Here is a 19305-nt window from a genome sequence, read left to right on the forward strand (position 1 = left end):
AGATTTCCTATTACATTGGTAACAGGCACCTCTGTTGGAACCTAAATGCTAGGGGAACACTTTTAGACAACGAAGCCCTTGAAGCAAACATCCTCCTTATTATTTTAGAAAGTATTATATTTGAGGCTTGAATGAAGATTTCATGATTTGGGAGGGTGATTTTTTGGGCCTAAACTATTAGGTCCCATTATTCTTTCATTTGTGGCTATAACCTTGGTCAGAGGCATCCGATGGCTATCCTTTGGCACATTCCTGTTCCCCCTGTGATCACTCATTTCCTTTGTATATCAAAAGAGGTAAACTCATAATTCTCGATCAACTTTGGAAGAGGGATAACATGATTGATGATAAAAATTTCAGCTTTGTGGTAAGTTTCCTGAGAATATTGACTACCTATCACTTCTGTGCTCTTTTGCATGGCAAGTTTGTGCTGTCTGTACCTGTTCGGGTAAAATTAGATAATAGCTTTTGGATGCTATCTTTTGTTGTTATCTCATGGAATTTGTGAAAGAGGCAACTAACTGACGTTCAAGAGTGAGCACAAAAATTAATTGGTGGTGTCACTAAGTTCAGCATGAATTGTATCACTGATTGGACCAGAAAATTTCATGAAGCCTCTCATCTGTCCAGCTCTTTGATTAGATATATCTGAAAATAGTCATATTCTCTCTTTGCTGCTTATGAATGCTCCCTTCGAGCCCACCTGTGCCTGGTTTCATGAAGCTTTATTTAATGGTAGCTCTAGAGGGATTCCAGGGCTTTCTTGTAGAGGTCAAGTATCCATGACTCTTCAAGTAGTACCCTTCTAGTATACTTTAGCCCCTTTGCTCATTGCGAGGCTACAATTATGGAGTTAAGGTAGGAATGGGAGGAAGATGTTATTGACAGCGTTAAGGGATAGTCCCACATGGATTAATGACTACAAAGATCTTGAGTTTATTAGTTGGGAAAAAGGTTTCTAAGTTGGCTAGTCATTTTGGGATAGGCCTTGGAGGGCCTTCACCTAAACTGTTCACTTGTAGAACCACAAAAGAGGGCCTACACCTAAACTATCCAATTGTAGAGCCACAAAAGAGGGCCTACACCTAAAATTATCTACTTGTAGAGCCACAAAAGAGGGCCTACACCTAAATTATATATGTTAAGTTGGGTCCAAGGCCCATCCCAAAATAATTAGCCAACTTAGGAAACCTCTTTTCCAACTAATAAACTCAAGATCTTTGTACTTATTAATCCATGTGGGACTATTCCTTAACACTCCCCCTCACGTGTAAACCATCTTTTGTGGGTCTACAAGTGGATAATTTGGGTGTAGGCCCTCTTTTGTGGCTCTACAAGTGGATAGTTTTAGGTGTAGGCCCTCTTTGTGTCTCTACAAGTGGATAGTTTAAGTATATGCCCTCTTTTGTGGTTCTACAAGTTGATAGTTTAGGTGTAAGCCCACGTATGAGTACCTGCTCTGATCCCATGTTAAGTTGGGTCCAAGGCCTATCCCAAAATGACTAGCTAACTTAGGAAACGTCTTTTCCAACTAGTAAACTCAAAATCTTTGTACTCATTAATCCATGTGGGACATTCCTTAATAATATACTTGTAGAGCTACAAAAGAAGGCCTATACGTGAGGGGGAGTGTTAAGGAGTAGTCCCACATGGATTAGTGAGTACAAAAATCTTGAGTTTATTAGTTGGGAAAGAGGTTTCTAAGTTGGCTAGTCATTTTGGGATAGGCCTTGGACCCAACTTTACAGACAAATTATCTTCTCTTGATCCTAACCTCTCTTACTAATAATGTATTGATTGTAAGGTGAGAGATGAGTGAGAAGGAGCGAGTGCGAGATGGAGATAGAGAGGAGGAAGATCGTCGACAGAAGGATGAACGTCCCATAAGCAGAGAGGAAGCTTTCAACAACAACACCAAGGTAAGGGAATCTCACACACAGAAACATATAATGTACGTGAGATTCAGAGGAGGAAAATAATTCTGGCTGGAGAAAAGTGAGAAGCCGGAGGAGATCGTCTACCAATGCAACTCTTGAAGCACCGGTGAATAATTTTTTTAGATTTGGCTCTTCATCCTTCAGTATTAGAAGAATCAATACTCAAAGAGGAGTTATTATACGACTTACGAGAAGAACTGGTATGAAAAGGTCTTTTATTTCTATACTAGTCAATGCTTGCTGTTCCTTCATCAAATAGTTAAGGCAGTCACAAATATCAGCAATAGAATACATGTCACGAAGGAACTGTGGACCGAGTCCCTAGTCTTTTATTTCTCAGTCTTACAGTATCAAGGGAGAAGGGATTGCAAGATCACTCAAATCAGATATTATGGGTTATATGTATATTCCAAAATCCACCAATTCTGGTTTTGAATGGAAAGCTCTGTTGGATCGTCTCCATTGCTTTGAACCTTCAAATCTAGTAGAGAAATCACCTCCAAATCTAAATCATGATCATTTTCCCCCTATACCGAGGATAAGTATTCCTAACTCGAGTAATTCAAATCCATCTTCTAAACCACTAGAAACATCCTTTGAAATTTCCATGCCAGAGCAAGTAATGCAGGAAAATTGTGAGAAATTAGCATCTTCTATTGTTGTTAATGTTGAAGAGAAGACATGGAAGGCTCTTGCATGACTCTCACAGTAAGAAGTCTCATAAAGACATGGAAGGCTCTTGCATGACTCTCACAGTAAGAAGTCTCATAAAGCCAAAATTAATATGGTAGAGTCTTACAAGAGTCTCACAGAAGGAGGTCTCATAGAAGAGTCTCAGTTTAAAGGTGTTTTAGTTATGTTAGTTATCTATTTATGTTGAGTTGCTTAATTATGGTAGTAATTATCTTAATTATTAAACTTTTGGTGTAATTGGGACAAGGGTACTTTAATTGTAATTGGAATCTATTATTTTTTTTATTATAAATAGGGCCTCATGTACTTAGATTACAATAAGTTAATGAAGTTTTTCTCTTTTCCAGAAATTCATGGTATCAGAGCAGGTTTTGTGAGTCGACTCAGTCAACCCACAAAGATAATGTGATCCTTTTTTTATCTATCATCTCTAGTAGTATAGGTTCATATTCTATATTTTTTTTCTTTTCAGTTCCAATATCCATTGTTTTCTTGGCATTCGCACCTCCATACTGAGCTTTTCATATTGCAAAATATATATTGATGGAAAGATATTCGAGTCTACTTTCCAACGCAAAATGAATTTTGTCAATCAAAGTTTTTTATAAAGAGAAATCGATATTTGAAGTAGGAAAGGTCAGACTGAAAGAGAGGTTTAAGCAGTAATAGAAAGCTTAAAATTTCGAGCTGTCTTGTGCATCAAGAATGAGATTTTATAGGGAAAATTATATATCCAAAGAAGATCTATAAGTATATTTGCTTACTTATTCAACCAACTCTCAATCTGAGTTTTCTAGAGGGAGATATCAATCTTGGAAGAGTCAATGGTTATGCTGGCAAAAGAAGAAAGAGTACTTAGGTCAACTAGATTACAAATTCCCGAAATAGATCAGCTTACTTATCTCAAAAGAAGTATATTTTATAAAGACAAGTTATACTTGGATGAAATTTATTGACGTTTAAAAATTTCATGTCAATCTGATCTATATTTTCGAAAAGCCAATGGCTAAAAGTTTATGGTCTTTCGTTGGAATTCTGGCATGATAATACTTTCAATGCTATAGCAAATACTATCGGGAAGCTAGAAAAAATAGACGATGCTACTAAAATGCAGTATCGTCTAGACTATGCTCGAATTTTAGTTACTTCAGAAAAATCATTTTCGAAAAAAGCAATGGTGAAGGTTTCTTTCGGCAGCAATTATGTATAGATTCAGATTTTCTTGGAGACTCCTTTTTCTGAGCAAGTTGCAGAACACTGGCCAGGATGACCAAATCGAGTTGACTCAGCCAGTAATGCTGATTTCACTAGGTCCAACTCAGCATACCAGAATCATGGTTACAATAAAGGGGTTAGTAATCACTTTCCTAAAATTTACGTTTCCAATTCAATTTTTTTTTTAAATGATGCTGAATTTTATTATGAGAGCCCAAACGAGTAGATTACAAGAGGGGAAGCCTTCCCAAACAATGAGAGATTGCTGGGAGGTTCCGAATTTAGCCAATTTATCAGCCAAAGAATTTGGCTGATCTAGGAACGAGGTTCCACTTACAATGAATGGATGACATAATGTCAGCAATACAATCAGTGATTGGCTAGTGGTGCCAAGGAGGGGAGCTATCTTTTGAACACCAACTGATGACAGTCTTTGAGTCGCCTTCGATAATCAGCTTGCCATGAAGCCACTCTTTAAAGATTTGGAGGCCGAATAGAAGAGCACTCACTTCAGCAGTATTTGAATCAGCAATACCCACCGGCCCTGCATAGGATAGAATAGGGTCTCCACTCCTGTCTTTGAAAACACCACCAACTCCAACCGGCCCAGGACAGCCTAAAGCACTGCCATCAAAATTGAGTTTGGTGCAGTCGTAAGGGGGAGGATCCCAAGTGGCCATAACCGGATTCCTACAGGGGCCTGCCATGTGCACGATCAAGCCCCAATTTTCTCGAAGGGAGATGCCCGATAGAGAAGCAAACTCTTTCCTAGAATGTAGCCAACTCGAGATAAGGCCCACTGCCTGAGAAGCTATATTATCCGGGTTGCTAGCCTTGGAGTTCAATCTCCGGTTGTTTCGCTCGAGCCATATACACCATGGGACATGTGCAAAGCATGCCAAGAGAATTATCTTGCCCAAGAAAAAAAAAAAAAACTTAAGAAGGCATATCCCCATAATCATCTCAAAGGTTCCGAAAAGTTCCTGATGTAGCCCCATTTGGAGACCAATCTTCTGAAATATCTTCATCCAGACTTGCCAAGAAAAGTCTCAATGTAAGAGAACATGCTGGACTGTCTGGTCGCACTTACCACAAAGGGGACAAGCGCGATCGGGGGCAGTGTAACCTCTTTTATGGAGGTTGTCAGAGGTGAGGATTTGTTCCCTTATGGCCGTCCACACAAAGAATTTGATTTTACTAGGCACTGAGAGCTTCCATGTCAGGTTTGCCTTGTGCTCATGCATGCTGTAATCTTGTTTTCTAATGTGAGAGTAGCGGATGCAACTGTGAATCGGCCATTAATGCTAGGCTTCCATGTCAGTTTTAAACTGCATGCTCATGAATAGTAGTGCTGCTGAGTCTGGAGAGGAGAGCAAAAAGCCGTAGTTTCCTCATCATTTAATCCCCGTCAAAACGTGAGACTCCATGAGCGATCTCTCCAAGAATCAGCCACTGAGCAAGAGAGGTCCCTCGCCACCCTAGGAAATCCTCGGAGAGGGGGCGGGGGCCGCACCATTCATCCGACCAAAAGAGGAGGGTCTTTCCATTGCCTGTGTGAAAGGAAGTTGCATCTCTGAATGTTGGGAGGAGTTTTTGAATTGATTTCCATATCGGGGATAGGAGGCGAGTAGCGCTATCCTCCCTCCACCATGCACCCGAAAGATTTCCAATTCAAATTTGAATTGCTTAAATGCTTCCCCACTAGGTGTTCACCCTTCAATTCTGCCTCATGAATGCCATAATGGGAGTAGTTATTTAGTTGTCAGAAATGACAGGATGCAAAGTCAAAGGGCATTCCATAGTGCACCAGTTAAATTGATTCACCCAAGTGATTATGGTATAATGCCAACACCATTTCACCTACTTGCTATTGATGGAAAAAGACAAAAATAGAAGGCTCCAGAAATGACTCAGCAGTTAATTATTTCAATGCTGGAACTATATTAACCAGGGCCGGGAAGGGTTTCAAATGGAAAGTGTTAGAAAATACATCCAGGGGTATTTTGGTCATTTTACCACTTCAGTGGTAAATTTTCTTTATGTAATCTTATTCTGCATGTTAGATTATATCAGTGGTTAAATTTTCATGTACATAGGATGTGTGGTTAGGGAGATATAAGAAGATTAAGATTTATTAAGTGTATAGGGGAATTTTTGTAATTTGTAACTCAAAACACTTATTTAAGCAGTCTGGGAATTCACACACAATTCCCAACAAAGCCATTCAGGCTCTTCAGAAAGTTCTTCTTCTCTTTTCTCCTTTGTTTCTCAAATTTCTCCTCTTCCTTCACCCAAATCTCGACTTGTACATTGTAACAGAGCAGTAGATCATTGCTGGGAGCATTCTACTACATATTCTTGCTATTTTTGAAGAGGACGACCTATTCATCAAAGTTAAACTTGTTAAGGAATAGTCTCACATAGATTAGTGAGTACAAAGATCTTGAATTTATTAGTGGGAAAGAGGTTTCCTAAGTTGGCTAGTCATTTTGGGATAGGCTTTGGACCCAACTTAACATTTTTTTTTGGACCAAAATACCCCTGAACTTGTATTTTAACACCCCCTCAAGCTAGAGAGTAGATATCAAATAATCCCAGCTTGTCACTAAAGGATACATGTTCACGTCTCCCCAAAGGCTTGGTAAATTTATCTCCCAATTGGTTTGAAGACTTTACATAAGGAGTTATCACCTTCCTCTGCATAACTGCATCTCTAATGAAGTGGCAGTCAACCTCTATATGTTTCGTTATCTCGTGGAATATAGAGTTGCTGGTAATAAAAATGGCTGCCTGGTTATCACAATTCATAACCATAGGGTCAGGTAACATAAAACCAAACTCAAGAAACACAGACTTAATCCACATAAGCTCACTAACTGTATGAGCCATTGCTCGTTACTCGGCCTCTGCATTGGACCTAGCCACAACTGCCTGTTTCTTATTTTTCCAACTTATCAGGTTACCTCCAACAAAACAACAATAGCCTGATGGAGAACGTCTATCCATCTTACACCCAGCATAATCGGCATCAGAATACCCAAGTACATCAATTTTCCCATTATGAGTATACAAAAGACCTTTTCTAGGTGCACCCTTTAAGTACTTCAAAATCCTCTTGAGTAGCTTCTAAATGGACTTTTTGAGGATTTTTCATGAGTTGGCTCACAACTCCCATAGCAAATGAAATATCCGGCCTAGTAACTATAGCATAGAACTTTTTTCTTCCTTTCTTTGCCATAACCTTAGGGTTACTGGTTTTTATAAATCATTGAAGGATTCTCTACACTTTGATTGCCCTAATTGGGTTTTTTGAGATCTGTGTCACCTAACCCAGTGTTGGATGCTTGCATCATCACCCAATTGATGATGTCATCCCTAATTGCTACTATTTTTGCATGATATTGGTTGAAATAGCTATGAATTGCTGGTTATTTTTGTGCCCTAACCCTAATTTTGTGAGTGGAGCCCACCTTGGTGATAAATTTGAAAATTGTCTGGAAGCTTAAATTGGTTATTTTGTGATCATATATCAGTATTATGCCTGAGACAGGAGAAATTTATACCATCGCTAGAGGAAATTATGGGTTTGATGGAAAGGATACTATCATGATTACTTCGAAAAAGTTGATAAGGCCTAATTATCTTAATTGGGTAAGTCTGACAAAATGTATCTTAAAGGGAGAAAGAAGTTGAAGTTTATCCGAATGATCCCCCAGTGCCTCTAGATGATGATTGGGAGGCAGAGGACAGTCAGGTTATGACCTAAATTGACAATAGTATTGATTCTACTCATAGAAATCAAGTGATGAATTGTGAGACAGCAAAGGCCATATGGCTGTCTCTAGAATCTTTATATGCACAGGAGAGTAATCTTTCTCGAGTTTTTTTTTTTTTTTTTGAAAAAGATGTATTAATAAAACAAGAGAAATTACAAAATTTGGGGGAGCATGTCCCTTACAACCAGCGATTGTAGGGTAGCTCCCTGCCTGGCAAGCACATCTGCCGCCGAATTTGCGGATCTTGGAATGTGAGTCCAAATACAAGAAACAATTGTGGTAATATCTAAAATTTCCTTAAAGGTATCCCAATGCCTCCATGGGGAGAGGATGCATTCTCACACCAGCCTATAACCACTTTTGAGTCACCTTCAATATGAAGAGGCCCACTGCATTTATCTCTGAAGACGCGGAGACCCGAGAGGAGGCCATGTAACTCTGCAGACGTAGAGTCAGATATACCAAGAGGGCCAACATAAGTGAAGAACTGATTACCGGAATGATATGAAATAACTCCTCCGAAACCAGAAATCCCAGGGTTACCAAGAGACGAGCCATCAAAGTTTAACTTGAGATAACCAGGATCAGGAGGAGTCCATTCTTGCATGACCAGAAGCTTTTTCCCTTTGTGCATCATAGCCAAATTTCTCCAGTTTTCACGAAAGGAGCCCTGATAGGAAGAGAAGGCTTTTTGCATCAAATTGTCTTCTATTGCGCTCATTCCAAAGCCCCCACTGTATGAAACTGGCATAGGCAGAGAACATCAGTTTTCCAAGGCTTGGCAGAGGGGTACCAGTGAGAAATTTACTGAACGACAGTAGATCAGCCGCCATGCAGAATTGTAACCCAAACTTTCCAAGAATGCTGGTCCACACCTTCCAAGAAAAACTACAAAGAAGTAGAATGTGGCTTGTAGTTTCAGTGTCAGAGTTGCAGAATGGACACAAGGGATCAAGGGAGGGGTGTCCTCTTCTTCTCAACACGGTTGCCGAGAGAATTTTGCCTTGACAAGCACTCCACATGAAGAATTTTATCTTTGGAGGGGCACATAAACGCCATACAAAGTTGATCTCATTCTCCCTCCAAGACGAATTACCGCCATTTAGGAAGGCATATGCGGATGAGACCATGAAAGAACCCTTTTTATCAGGCCACCAAATGAGCTTGTCGGCCTCCAAAGGACGGATTTTAAACGAAGCAACAAGGTCCATCAAATGACTAGCCTCCAAAGCCTCACTATCCGAGAGACCCCTTCTAGGATGGAGGCTCATACCCTACCCCCCCTCAAAAGCTTCTGCTACTAATATGTCTCTGCGAGACATGAGGAGAAAGAGACTTCTGAATGCAGCCTGCAGAGGCTCCTGCCCTATCCACAAGTCTTCCCAAAACTTGAGCGATCTGCCATTGCCCACATAGAATCTACTTGCAGAATAAAATTTTGGAAGCAGAAGGTATAGACATCCACCAATGAGGGTCCCCACCCAACTTAGCGAGAACCATTTCCTTCCAAAGATTTGAGGAGTGGGTATTAAACTTCCATAGCCATTTTAGCAGCAGCGCTTGATTCATCTCCCTAGATTTCTGGATTCCCAAACCACCCATATTCTTCGGCATGCATACTTTATCCCAACTAACCAAATGGTACTTAAAAGCATCGCTCGATCCCCTCCACAAGAATCTTATTTTTAGCCTATCCATAGCCTTACAAATTGCAACAAGACTAGGCATAAAGGACAGGGCATTATTGGTGATTCCTGCTATGCAAGACTTGAGAAGGATGGGCCTCCCTGCTTTACTAAGTAGACACCCCTTCCATGATGCAAGGCGGGATTCAATTTTTTCTCGAGTTTATGAGCTGTATACAATTTTTTTTTGGGTTGAAAAGAGGAAATAGAACTGTTAAAAAATATTATAGTGCATTCCTTGACTTATGACAAGTGATCAATGTATATCATCCGTTTACTACGGATGAGAATGAATTGAGAAAACAACAAAATCAGTTGCTTGTTGCAAATTTTTTGGATAGTTTAGGTTCTCAATTTAATGCCATTAAAGTCCAGGTGTTAGCTCCAAATGAAATTCCTACTCTCTCAACTACTTTTAATTAGATTATGAGGGCTGAGAAGACTATTGTACCTGGAACATGTAAAGGAGGTAAAATGATGGAATCCGCTGCTCTTGATGCTTCCAACACTTCATCAGCCCCAACCCTCCACAATCAAACGTCTAGCTGCCATCGCATGGACTTTGCATGTTCCCCCACGTGTTAAATTTTTTATTTGGTCTGCATGTTGGAACAAAGTCCTTACTTCGGACTCCTTAATTCAAAGAGGTGCCCAAGTCCTAGACCCTCTTTGCCCCTTTTGCCAAACTTCTCCGGCAACAACTACCCATATCCTTCTACATTGCGAGTATGCCTATTTTGTGTGGACCAACTTGCTTAACAAAATCGGTCTCCAATACTGTTCCTCTCAAAATCTCTCTTCAACCATCCTCTCAATTACAGATACCAACCTCCCAAAACTCGCAAAATTATTAATATCTTGTCGTGTGGGGCATCTCATTTGGGCATTATGGAAAGAAAGGAATAATCATAAATTCAATCTAAAGTCTATTCCTAGAGAAACATTGGTTGAAAAAATTATTGGTCAAGTTACTATGTGGATCTTATTGCGTAAGGAATTCAGAAATCTTCGAGGATCAAACTTTCGTGAGAACTGGCGAACAATTGCTGGCATGTCCTATCCAACTCTCCCGCCTAGTATGATGATTTGGTCTCCTCCCCCTATAGGCCATTAAAAATTGAACTTTGATGGCAGTGTGTTTGGATGTCCAGACCCAACAGGTTTTGGTGGTGTTGTTCATGATGAAAATGGAGTTCTTCTTTTTTCCTATGCTGGGCCAATTGGAAATTCGGACTCTACTACTGCTGAATTATCCGAATTATTTAAGAGACTTCAGATCTTCAATAGTCGTCTTTCTGGGCCCCTCAGCATTGAAGGTGATTCAAAAATTGTCATCAACTGGTGCGCAAAGATTGAATGTCCTCCTTGGCGGCATTGGAATATGTTCTATGATATTTGTAATTTAACTTCTGCTTTAAATTGTAAATGGAATTATATTCCTAGATCTGCTAATCATTTAGCTGATGCTCAGGCTAAATTAGGCGACTTTCTCCAACACCTTGTTGTGGAGGGATGCCCTATTTAGCAAGGTATTGTAATCTTCCTCTTTTTTTTAATACAGCTAATACATCTTCTTTCAAAAAAAAAAAAAAACTCCAAATTCCTCTTGAGTAGAGGTAGAGGTGGAGGTCGAGGTAGAGAGGGCCCAGGTAGAGGTAGAGGACGTGGTAATGGTAAGTCAGAAAAGAAGTGTGTTCATTGTGGCATAAATAATCATTATTCTGACAGATGCTGGGTTAAGTTTGGGAAGCCTGCATGGGCTAATTCTCCAACTTCTAATAGTAGAAGTGGTAGTATAGATTCTTCTATGTCGATTACACTGAGTGCTCCAGATGAGATGCAACAATTGATACTGCAACAATAGTAGATTGCTCAACGCATGGCCCAAATCTCTATTGCCTCGACCTCAACATTTGTAGCTCTACCAATGTAGACTCAGGTATTGCAGTTTATCATGTTTACTCGTCACCGTCTTGGGTTCTTGACTCAGGAGCCTCCTAACACATTTCAAGTATGTTATCAATATTTTTTTATTTAAAAGATTCTTTGTGTGTCAAACATGTTAATCTTGCAGATGGTTCTGCTTCTCCTGTTCAAGGAGTAGGCAATGTTACTCCTGCTTCCTTTTTGTCTCCTTAGTCAGTGCTTTTTGTTCCCAAGTTTCCCCTAAATTTGTTGTCGGTTAGTCAGTTAGCCAAGTCCATGAGTTGTTCTCTCATATTTTATCCTACTCATTGTGTTTTTTAGGATCTCATGATGAGAAGACTGGTTCCACTCGTGAGAGAGATGGGCTATATACTACTTGGAGAACCATTTGCAGGATAGTATTTAGGCGTTATATACCGCATATTCTCCTTTATAGTGGCACTTGTGGCTAGGTCATCCATCGGTAGCAAAAATTGAGTCAAGTCTTTCCAGACCTTCCATCGAGTTCTTCTTTTTAGTGCGAGTCATGTCAACTGGGCATACATCACAAAAGTTCGTTTCTAGTCTTGTCTCATAAAACTAGCCATCTATTTGAGATTGGACACTTAGACATTTGAGGTGATTTTAGCAGGTGTACTTGTATTTCCCTTCGTAAGAAAAATTTAAGGCCTTTGATGTATTCAAACTTTTCTTCAATGAAATAAAAAATCAATTTGTTCCTCCGCTTCGTATCTTGCGTATTGATAATGACCTCGAGTTCATGAGTCATAAATTCTGGGTCTTTTGTCAAGAACATGGATTTATTCAGCAGACATCTCGTGTCTTTACCCCTTATCAAAATGGCGTCGTTGAACGTAAGAATCGCCATTTACTGAGGTAGCTAGGACAATGATGATAAGGGATAGCTTCAAATCTTTTTTCCCAACTTAACCTCAAGGCACCATAGATGATTGTTCAACTACTGAAGCAAGAGAAGAAGGAGAACATAAGTGAGAATCAAAACTAAGTGTGAAAGTTCTCCAAACTTGTATAGCAAAAGCACAAAGTGGCTGTAAACGACCAATATTTTTCATTGCATCACTGCACAATTTTTAACTTCACTCTTATTCTTCTCCTCCTAAGTTGATCAATGGTTAGGATTTTACCTCTTGCTGCACACCGTAGAAAATGCATGATTTTTGGAGTAGGGAAATGCCAAAGGATGGCTTTAACATGTTTCTGTTCAAGATTATTGCCGGATGCAAAATTATCTAGGGAGCTACCTCTATAAATTCCTGGAGGTCTCTCTTCCATATCATGAGATCATCACCTGAGCCATGAATATAGATATAATCTAAAGCTAATAACAGATTGCAGGTCTCAGATGTCTCATCATCAAAGAGAGCCCTTCTGAAACCAAAGTCTCAATTTCACTGCCAGTAATATTTTTATTAGAGTTCATTACTGAAATGTTCTTATTTCCGTGCTATTAAAAAAAGATCTGTTCTCTGGCTAATCTGAAAAGAAGAGGATAAGCTGAACTAACGTAGGTGGCTCCTATCCAAGTTTCAAGACAAAAGCGAAAGAGTTGACCATTTCTTACATGGAAGGTGAATCCCTCATTAAATGAGCTCTGAGCTTCTAGATATATTTCCATAAACTAGAAGCATAAGCTGGAGCAAGCAGTGTAGGAAACCAGTTGTTCACTTTGTGCTTGTACTTTTTCTAAATAATTTTCCTCCACATACTAGCTCTGCTGTTCCCATACTTAACTAACCATTTTGTGAGAAGAGCTATATTCATAATTCCTTTGTTCACTTTTTTTTGTTTTCTTGCTGCTCATTTCTTGTATTCTTTGTTCCCTGGGAGTTTATTTAATGGATTCCCTCTTTCTTGCCGTATTTCATATATATATATATATATATATATAAGTAAGAAATTTTGGCTTGAAAACCTCATTCCAATGCTACTTAAAGCTTGAAGTACCCTCCAAATAAATCTAATATCGTCAAAACTCTTAGCTATCTCAAATGGACATGATAGAAAAGGTAAATAGTAATTTGGAAGTCCAGACAGAGTAGATTTGCTTAAAGTGTGACTGAAGTGACTCGGCCAGCCAATGAGGAGTGGTTGCCATGCTAGTTTCCTAGTTCCTTTCAAATCTCCCAATAATAGGATTCCAAAGGGCCTTATTTTGGCCACCCAATAAACAATGCAATCCCAGATTAGTGTAGGGTAAAGATCCTTGCTTGCAACCCAAGATGTCCATCATATCTTTTTTTTTTTTTTTTTTTTTTTTTTTTTTGAAATGATGCTGATTTTTATTAAGACAAAAGCTCAAGAGAGCATATTACAAAGGAGGGAAGCCTTCCCAACCCAAGATGTCCATCATATCATTCATGAGGTTTGCATCGACTGAACTCCTAATAGAGAAGATATTGACCAATTTGCGCACTGTCCATAAATTAATTCATATTTTTGGTTAAGATCTACACTACAAAAACAAATTGTATCATCATCAAGTTGAATTATTGGGGCTCCTAGAAGAAAGTCTGTGGAAGATGGAAGTGAGATTCAACCTTTACTCTCTGCTAGATTAAACTTTGATGCAAGAGTTTTTCAATTATATTAAAGAGTAGGGGTGACAATGGATCACCTTGTCTCAAACCTATTGAGCAGTGTGAATGACCATGAGGAGTACCATTAACAATTGTGAAAAAGTTGCTGATGAGGTACGACTTCATATCCATTTTCTCTATTGATCCCCAAAACCCTTCTTATGAAGGATAATGTCAGGGAAGGACCAGTTAACTCTGGTAAAAAAACCTATGTAAGTGTAACTTAAGAATGACCCTTGGATGCCAGTCTTTGAATATGAGTGAAGAAGCTTATGGGCAGAAAGAAATCTTCAAGGATTAGTCTACTTTTCAATAAAATGTTTTGGTTGTGGTTAAATTACCTATATGAGAACCTTATTCAATCTTGTGGCCAACACTTGGCTATAATCTTGTAGTGACCAGAAATAAGAGTCACAGGTTGGTAGTACCCTGGAATTTCTGCCCTTTCTTGTCTAGGAACAAGCATAATAAAAGAAGCACCCATCATAGAACTAGTGATGCCATTAAGGAAAAAATTATTGAACATCGCAAGGATAACTTGAAAGAGGAGACCTTTTTTGTAAAAATAGTGATGTATCCATCAGGATCTTGTACCTTTTTAGAAGGAATGACTGTGATGGCAGCAAATATTTTATCAAGAGAGAAAGAGTTGCTCAAGGTTCGCTGCATGAGATGGTGTAAGAAATCCGGAGTGAGTAAGCTAATGGTCTTTGACCCCATTCCTCCATATAGGGATCTGCAAAGTTTTCAATGAGCTTGTTAGAAATTATTGAGTGATGAGAAGTTAGAGACCCATCTGCCTTAGGGCACTTGCTTCCAAAGGCGCCCCAAGACAGGTTCAAACTGTAAGGAAGGGGACATGATCAATAGAACCTGGCTGGATTGGGGCTGGGATAGTAGCGCCCATTCCTAACCAGTTTTGAAAAGGTTCGCTCATGCTGGAGGGAGCATCCTCACGTAGTGATCGGTAGATGAGATTGAGTTCTTTCTGAATCAGGTTGTGGCCATGGTGTAAAAGAGTTTCTTATTAGCATCCCGTTTAGTAAGCCAATTGTACTGGACACGTTGCTTCCAATATATGTATTAGAAAAGCCTGCTGAAGGGTAGTTTCGTCTTTTTATATTAGCCATGATGTTTAGAGTTTATCATCTTATTGTACATGTTTAGATATGTCTCTAGTTTCATGTAATGTGAGTATGTATAGTGGGAGATATAAGGGTTTAAGTGATTTTAAGTGTAAAGGGGCATTTCTGTAAATCAACTCACTTAATAAAAGAGATTAGGGGTCGAGCATGACCCCCAATGAGAGTCATTCATTCCAGAACTCTCTTTTCTCTCTTCTCTTTCTCATTCTTCTTCCTCTCAATTTCTCTCTCTATAATCCTCAATTTTATACTTTTACAATATGCTCTCATGTGAGTTAATTTTTTGCAAAAAGCAAACTTATGGTTATGTCTGAGGATGCTGTCATTGTCTGAAAGAGCTCGTGTTTCATCAATCATATCTAGCTGCTGAGTTGAGTTGAATAGCTCCTCTTTCTTTGTTTTGATGTCACCAAATGATTTTCTCACCCAGCTTTTAAATCTTCAATTTCAGCATTTTGTACTTGAGTGAAACCCAATGAGAACGAGTTAGTCTTTCTTTGGCTTGACATTACTCTTCAGTCGCTTGTAGTGAATATGGCTACCCTCTCTCACTGATATTTTTTTCTGTTTTTTATATTTTTCTTGTTTTATTTTGTCCTTCCTCTTGTCTGTTTTCTTGTTTCCTTAGGATCTTTGCTCCTCTTTTAATTAAATTCATCACCATTAAAAAAAAGATTCTTCATTATTGTTTTCCAAATAGTGTTTCCCAATGTTCTTCCAACCAAAAAAAAAAAGAAAAAGAAACATATTCACTGCTTGGTAGTGTTCCTCATATTAAATGTATATCAGTTACCAATTAAGGTCTTACTTTTGCATTCCTAGGTAAGACAGAAAAGAGTTACTCATTGCAGTCAGTAATAATAGATGCATGCTTAGTACCAACGGCCGTGTGGTCTGATAGTATTCTCTTTACAACCAGGAGCGTCAGGTCGTGACTTCGAATCGCGCCACGCCCTCTCAAAAAAAATAAAATAGATGCATGCTTAGTTTTGTTGCTTATGTGCATTATGTTTTCCAGGATCTGGAGAGAAAGGACTATGATTTTCATTTCACTTGCAAGCAGGAGCACCTTTCAGAGACGCTGGTGACTAAGAAGTTGTTGGAGTCAAATAATGTTGATGATTCTCTTCATGTCTCTGTGGAAAAAATGAACTTAGCTAAAAAAGTAAGTTTAAACCTCTTCACATTGAATCCACATCCACATCCTCTGCCACTAAGAAGAATATGCATTTTATTGGCCAGATGGGGATTGGGCATTTGATTCAACAGCCACAGAGGGGGGAGGGGGAGGGGGAGGGGGAGGAGGTGTTTCTGGTGTGAGGTTTGGATTTGCCGCACCATTGGAATTGGGTGTAGTATGTGTGAAATCAACAGTTCCCCCCCCCTCCCCCCCCCAAAAAAAAAAAAAAAAAACGATGTTTTTTTTTACTTTATGGTTGCTTCATTGATTTGAGTCTGGTAGGCTTCCTTTATCAGTAGATGATGCTGACAATACTCAGTGGCAGTGATCCTCTTTTTCTTCTGCCTGCCCTGTCATACATGTAAAATGTTGACTTCATCATCTGTTTGCATTTTCACTTTTTTCTGCCCATACCCAATGATAAGATGAAGTGCATGACAGTCTTGACTATGATGCATTGTTGCAACATAGAAAGTGAACTATTATCATCTTGAAGCTTTTCTGATATCAACATGGCATTTGTTATATAAATGGAACTTGATATGATGTCATGTAGAGGATAACTGGTGTCATTTATGTATTCCTTCAGGAGCTTGCCTCTAAACTAAGAGCAAACTTGTTGCTGAAGCGTCGGCTTCTTGATGTGCCATCTCAGTCAGAACTAATACAGTAAGTTAGATCTCCATCTTATGGTTAGTTAGTTGCTGTTGTTTCCATGCCTTTTATATTTTTATCATAATGTTAACTTCATAATTACATATTAGGATATTTTCACCTTGTTTATTTGGTGAGTGACTAAAGTCGAGAAATAACCAAGTTTGAGATGCCATATAATAATTGCAGTTACCATTGTGCCTCAAATTTTGTTTTATCTTGCTCCTTTCTGTACTTCTCATTTTCATTATGCTTCAAGTGTCCACAATCTAATGGTTTTCTAATTTTCTGTGATACTTTACAACTCTGTAACTATGGCAGTTGTAAATTCTGATATTTATTTATGCAATAAATTTGAGCTAGACTTTTCTTTTGGTTGAACATCTGTCGTTTACTATTGTGAAGGCTATGAATTTGAAAATACGTTGTGTCCATTTGCTATTAATAGTAGCAACATTACTGGGGCATGCGAGTGTCTTGGAATTGGAATTCGTAGAAGGTTATTACCATAAAAAAATAATTCCAGTACTGTTCTCGAATTACTCTGGCTGTTATTTTCTCCCTTTAATTTCAGATTTTTTTTTCATCCTTCCACAGGAGAGATTTATCTTCTCTCTTCTCTCTTCCCCTAGTTTTCCATCCACTGCTTTTTGTTCTCCTAGAGATTATGCTCTTATCGATAATTTCATACCAGGGGTTCTATGCGATAAAGTGTAATGCGAGAAAATTGAAAACAAGTGTAAAGAGATTCGGTTTAGATGTAATTTTGGCATTAAAATAATGGCGTATGTGCCCTAACATATGTAACTAGAGATTTGTGATAGAAGCAGAGCGATCGAGCATCTAGGTATTATTTTTCAACAGAAAGCAGTAGTCTTTATTCTGTTTTCTGTTTCTTCTGCAATTAAAGATCCAAACCTCATTGATTTGCTTTCTTTCACTTTTGTCCTCTCTCTAATGTGAACAGTAATGCTTGAGAGCGGGATAATTTTGGGAAAACGATGTACTGGAAATCTATGTCTTGGAAGTAAATTTCTAAAACATATATTGCATTTTGAATTTCAAATAAACTTTTTTGTTGAATTGGCACCCTTTCTAAACCTATCTGTCATAATTATTACTTTTACTGTTTAGTTACTGCTGTTGACCAGAAGTGGCTCTTAGAAAGATGTTAGCCAGCTGATTAGGAAAACATAGTTCATTGTTGAAACAACTGTTTGCACATGAAATACATATAACCATATCGCATTATTGTGTTACTGACACATACCAGCCAAAGAATGCGTTGTATTTTAGAGATTTTCTTTTATTTTTTATTTTTCCTGTAGAAGAAAATTTGGTTCAAACTAAGACAACCTATCATCAGACTGTTGCACGTTTTCATGTGAAAACTTGCAGAAACGGTCAGTCTGATTGTATTAAGCCTGCAAGTAGGACTTTGTTATTACTATTCTTTTTTGAGATTATGAATTAGAAAATACCAAGAGAGTTGGGAAATTCACCTTTTGGATACAGGCGCTAGTAGTTAGTTCAAACTTACCCAAGGAGCTGCTGTTATCCACTTTTCCCTAAAATTTAATTAGCTATACAATTCTTTTCTCTTGGAATTGCAGTATCCCAGGTATGCTATAAAACGATATTTATAGTACTCCTTGAACGTTTGGTGTAGAAAATTCTAGTTATTAGTCCTATTATTTATTTTGTTCATATTTGATGTTTTTTAGGTACGAACATCGGTTTTCTGAACTGTATGTACAAATCCAGGTAAGATAATCTTATGTTAATAAACCCCTGCAATTATATTACCATTTTAGTCATCCTTTTATTGGATGATCCCAGTGCTATTTGAAAGTATGGTTGAACTGATAATCTGCTTCAATGACTAACAGGAAAAATTGCGCCAAACTCGTAAATATTATGCTACTTACAATGCCCTTCTAGAGAGAAAAGAATTAATGCTAAAGGAAGTTTCCCTTCTGAATTCGATAAATGCACAGGTTTGTGTGTCTCATGTCAGTTACACTAATTAGTATCAAATTGTTATCCTTGAAATTTGGAGTATTGCATTTCTGAGTTTGAAAATTTATCTTCCTTTTGCTAGTTTCAAGATGCCATAACAAGCACAGCTGGACGTACTAAATTAATTGACTCAATGGAGGGAATTTTGAAGGGAACTCAGCAGGTATGCACTCTTATGTATTTGATGTGTTACTGAGTGAAAAAAAAAAATGATATTTGATGTGGGTAAAGTTAAAAATAGCTGAAAATAAAATCTTTTGCTCTTACCGTTCCCAATCCTTCCTCAGAAATTAGAAAAGGTGCAGATTGGGCTTCAAACAGAGCAGAAAAGCTTTGAAAATCTGAAGCAAAAGTATGCAGCTTCAATAGCAGAGCAACGGCAGCGCTCCTCCCTTTTAAAGTCTTTTCAGGTCAGTTCCTTATGGAGCAAGCACATTTAAAAAGCTAATTCTATTGAAAATTCTAAAAGTAACTTGCG

At 38.4% G+C, this 19305-nt stretch overlaps 1 protein-coding gene across 1 annotated transcript in view; it reads left to right on the forward strand.

Moving 5' to 3' along the window:
- LOC137950730 (uncharacterized) overlaps window positions 1-19305 on the forward strand; it is a 37122-nt gene that overhangs the window by 17073 nt on the left and 744 nt on the right. Inside the window, exons 5-10 of the mRNA XM_068797334.1 lie at window positions 15993-16139; window positions 16744-16823; window positions 18533-18572; window positions 18698-18805; window positions 18910-18990; window positions 19115-19237. Coding sequence (XP_068653435.1) covers window positions 15993-16139; window positions 16744-16823; window positions 18533-18572; window positions 18698-18805; window positions 18910-18990; window positions 19115-19237 — 579 coding nt within the window. The remainder of the gene's footprint in view (window positions 1-15992; window positions 16140-16743; window positions 16824-18532; window positions 18573-18697; window positions 18806-18909; window positions 18991-19114; window positions 19238-19305) is intronic.

Source organism: Aristolochia californica, unplaced genomic scaffold (assembly GCF_029961685.1).
Source record: "Aristolochia californica isolate CCGP_79_NKW_82.1479 unplaced genomic scaffold, dmAriCali1.0.hap1 SCAF_14, whole genome shotgun sequence".
NCBI classification, from domain to species: Eukaryota; Viridiplantae; Streptophyta; class Magnoliopsida; order Piperales; family Aristolochiaceae; genus Aristolochia; species Aristolochia californica.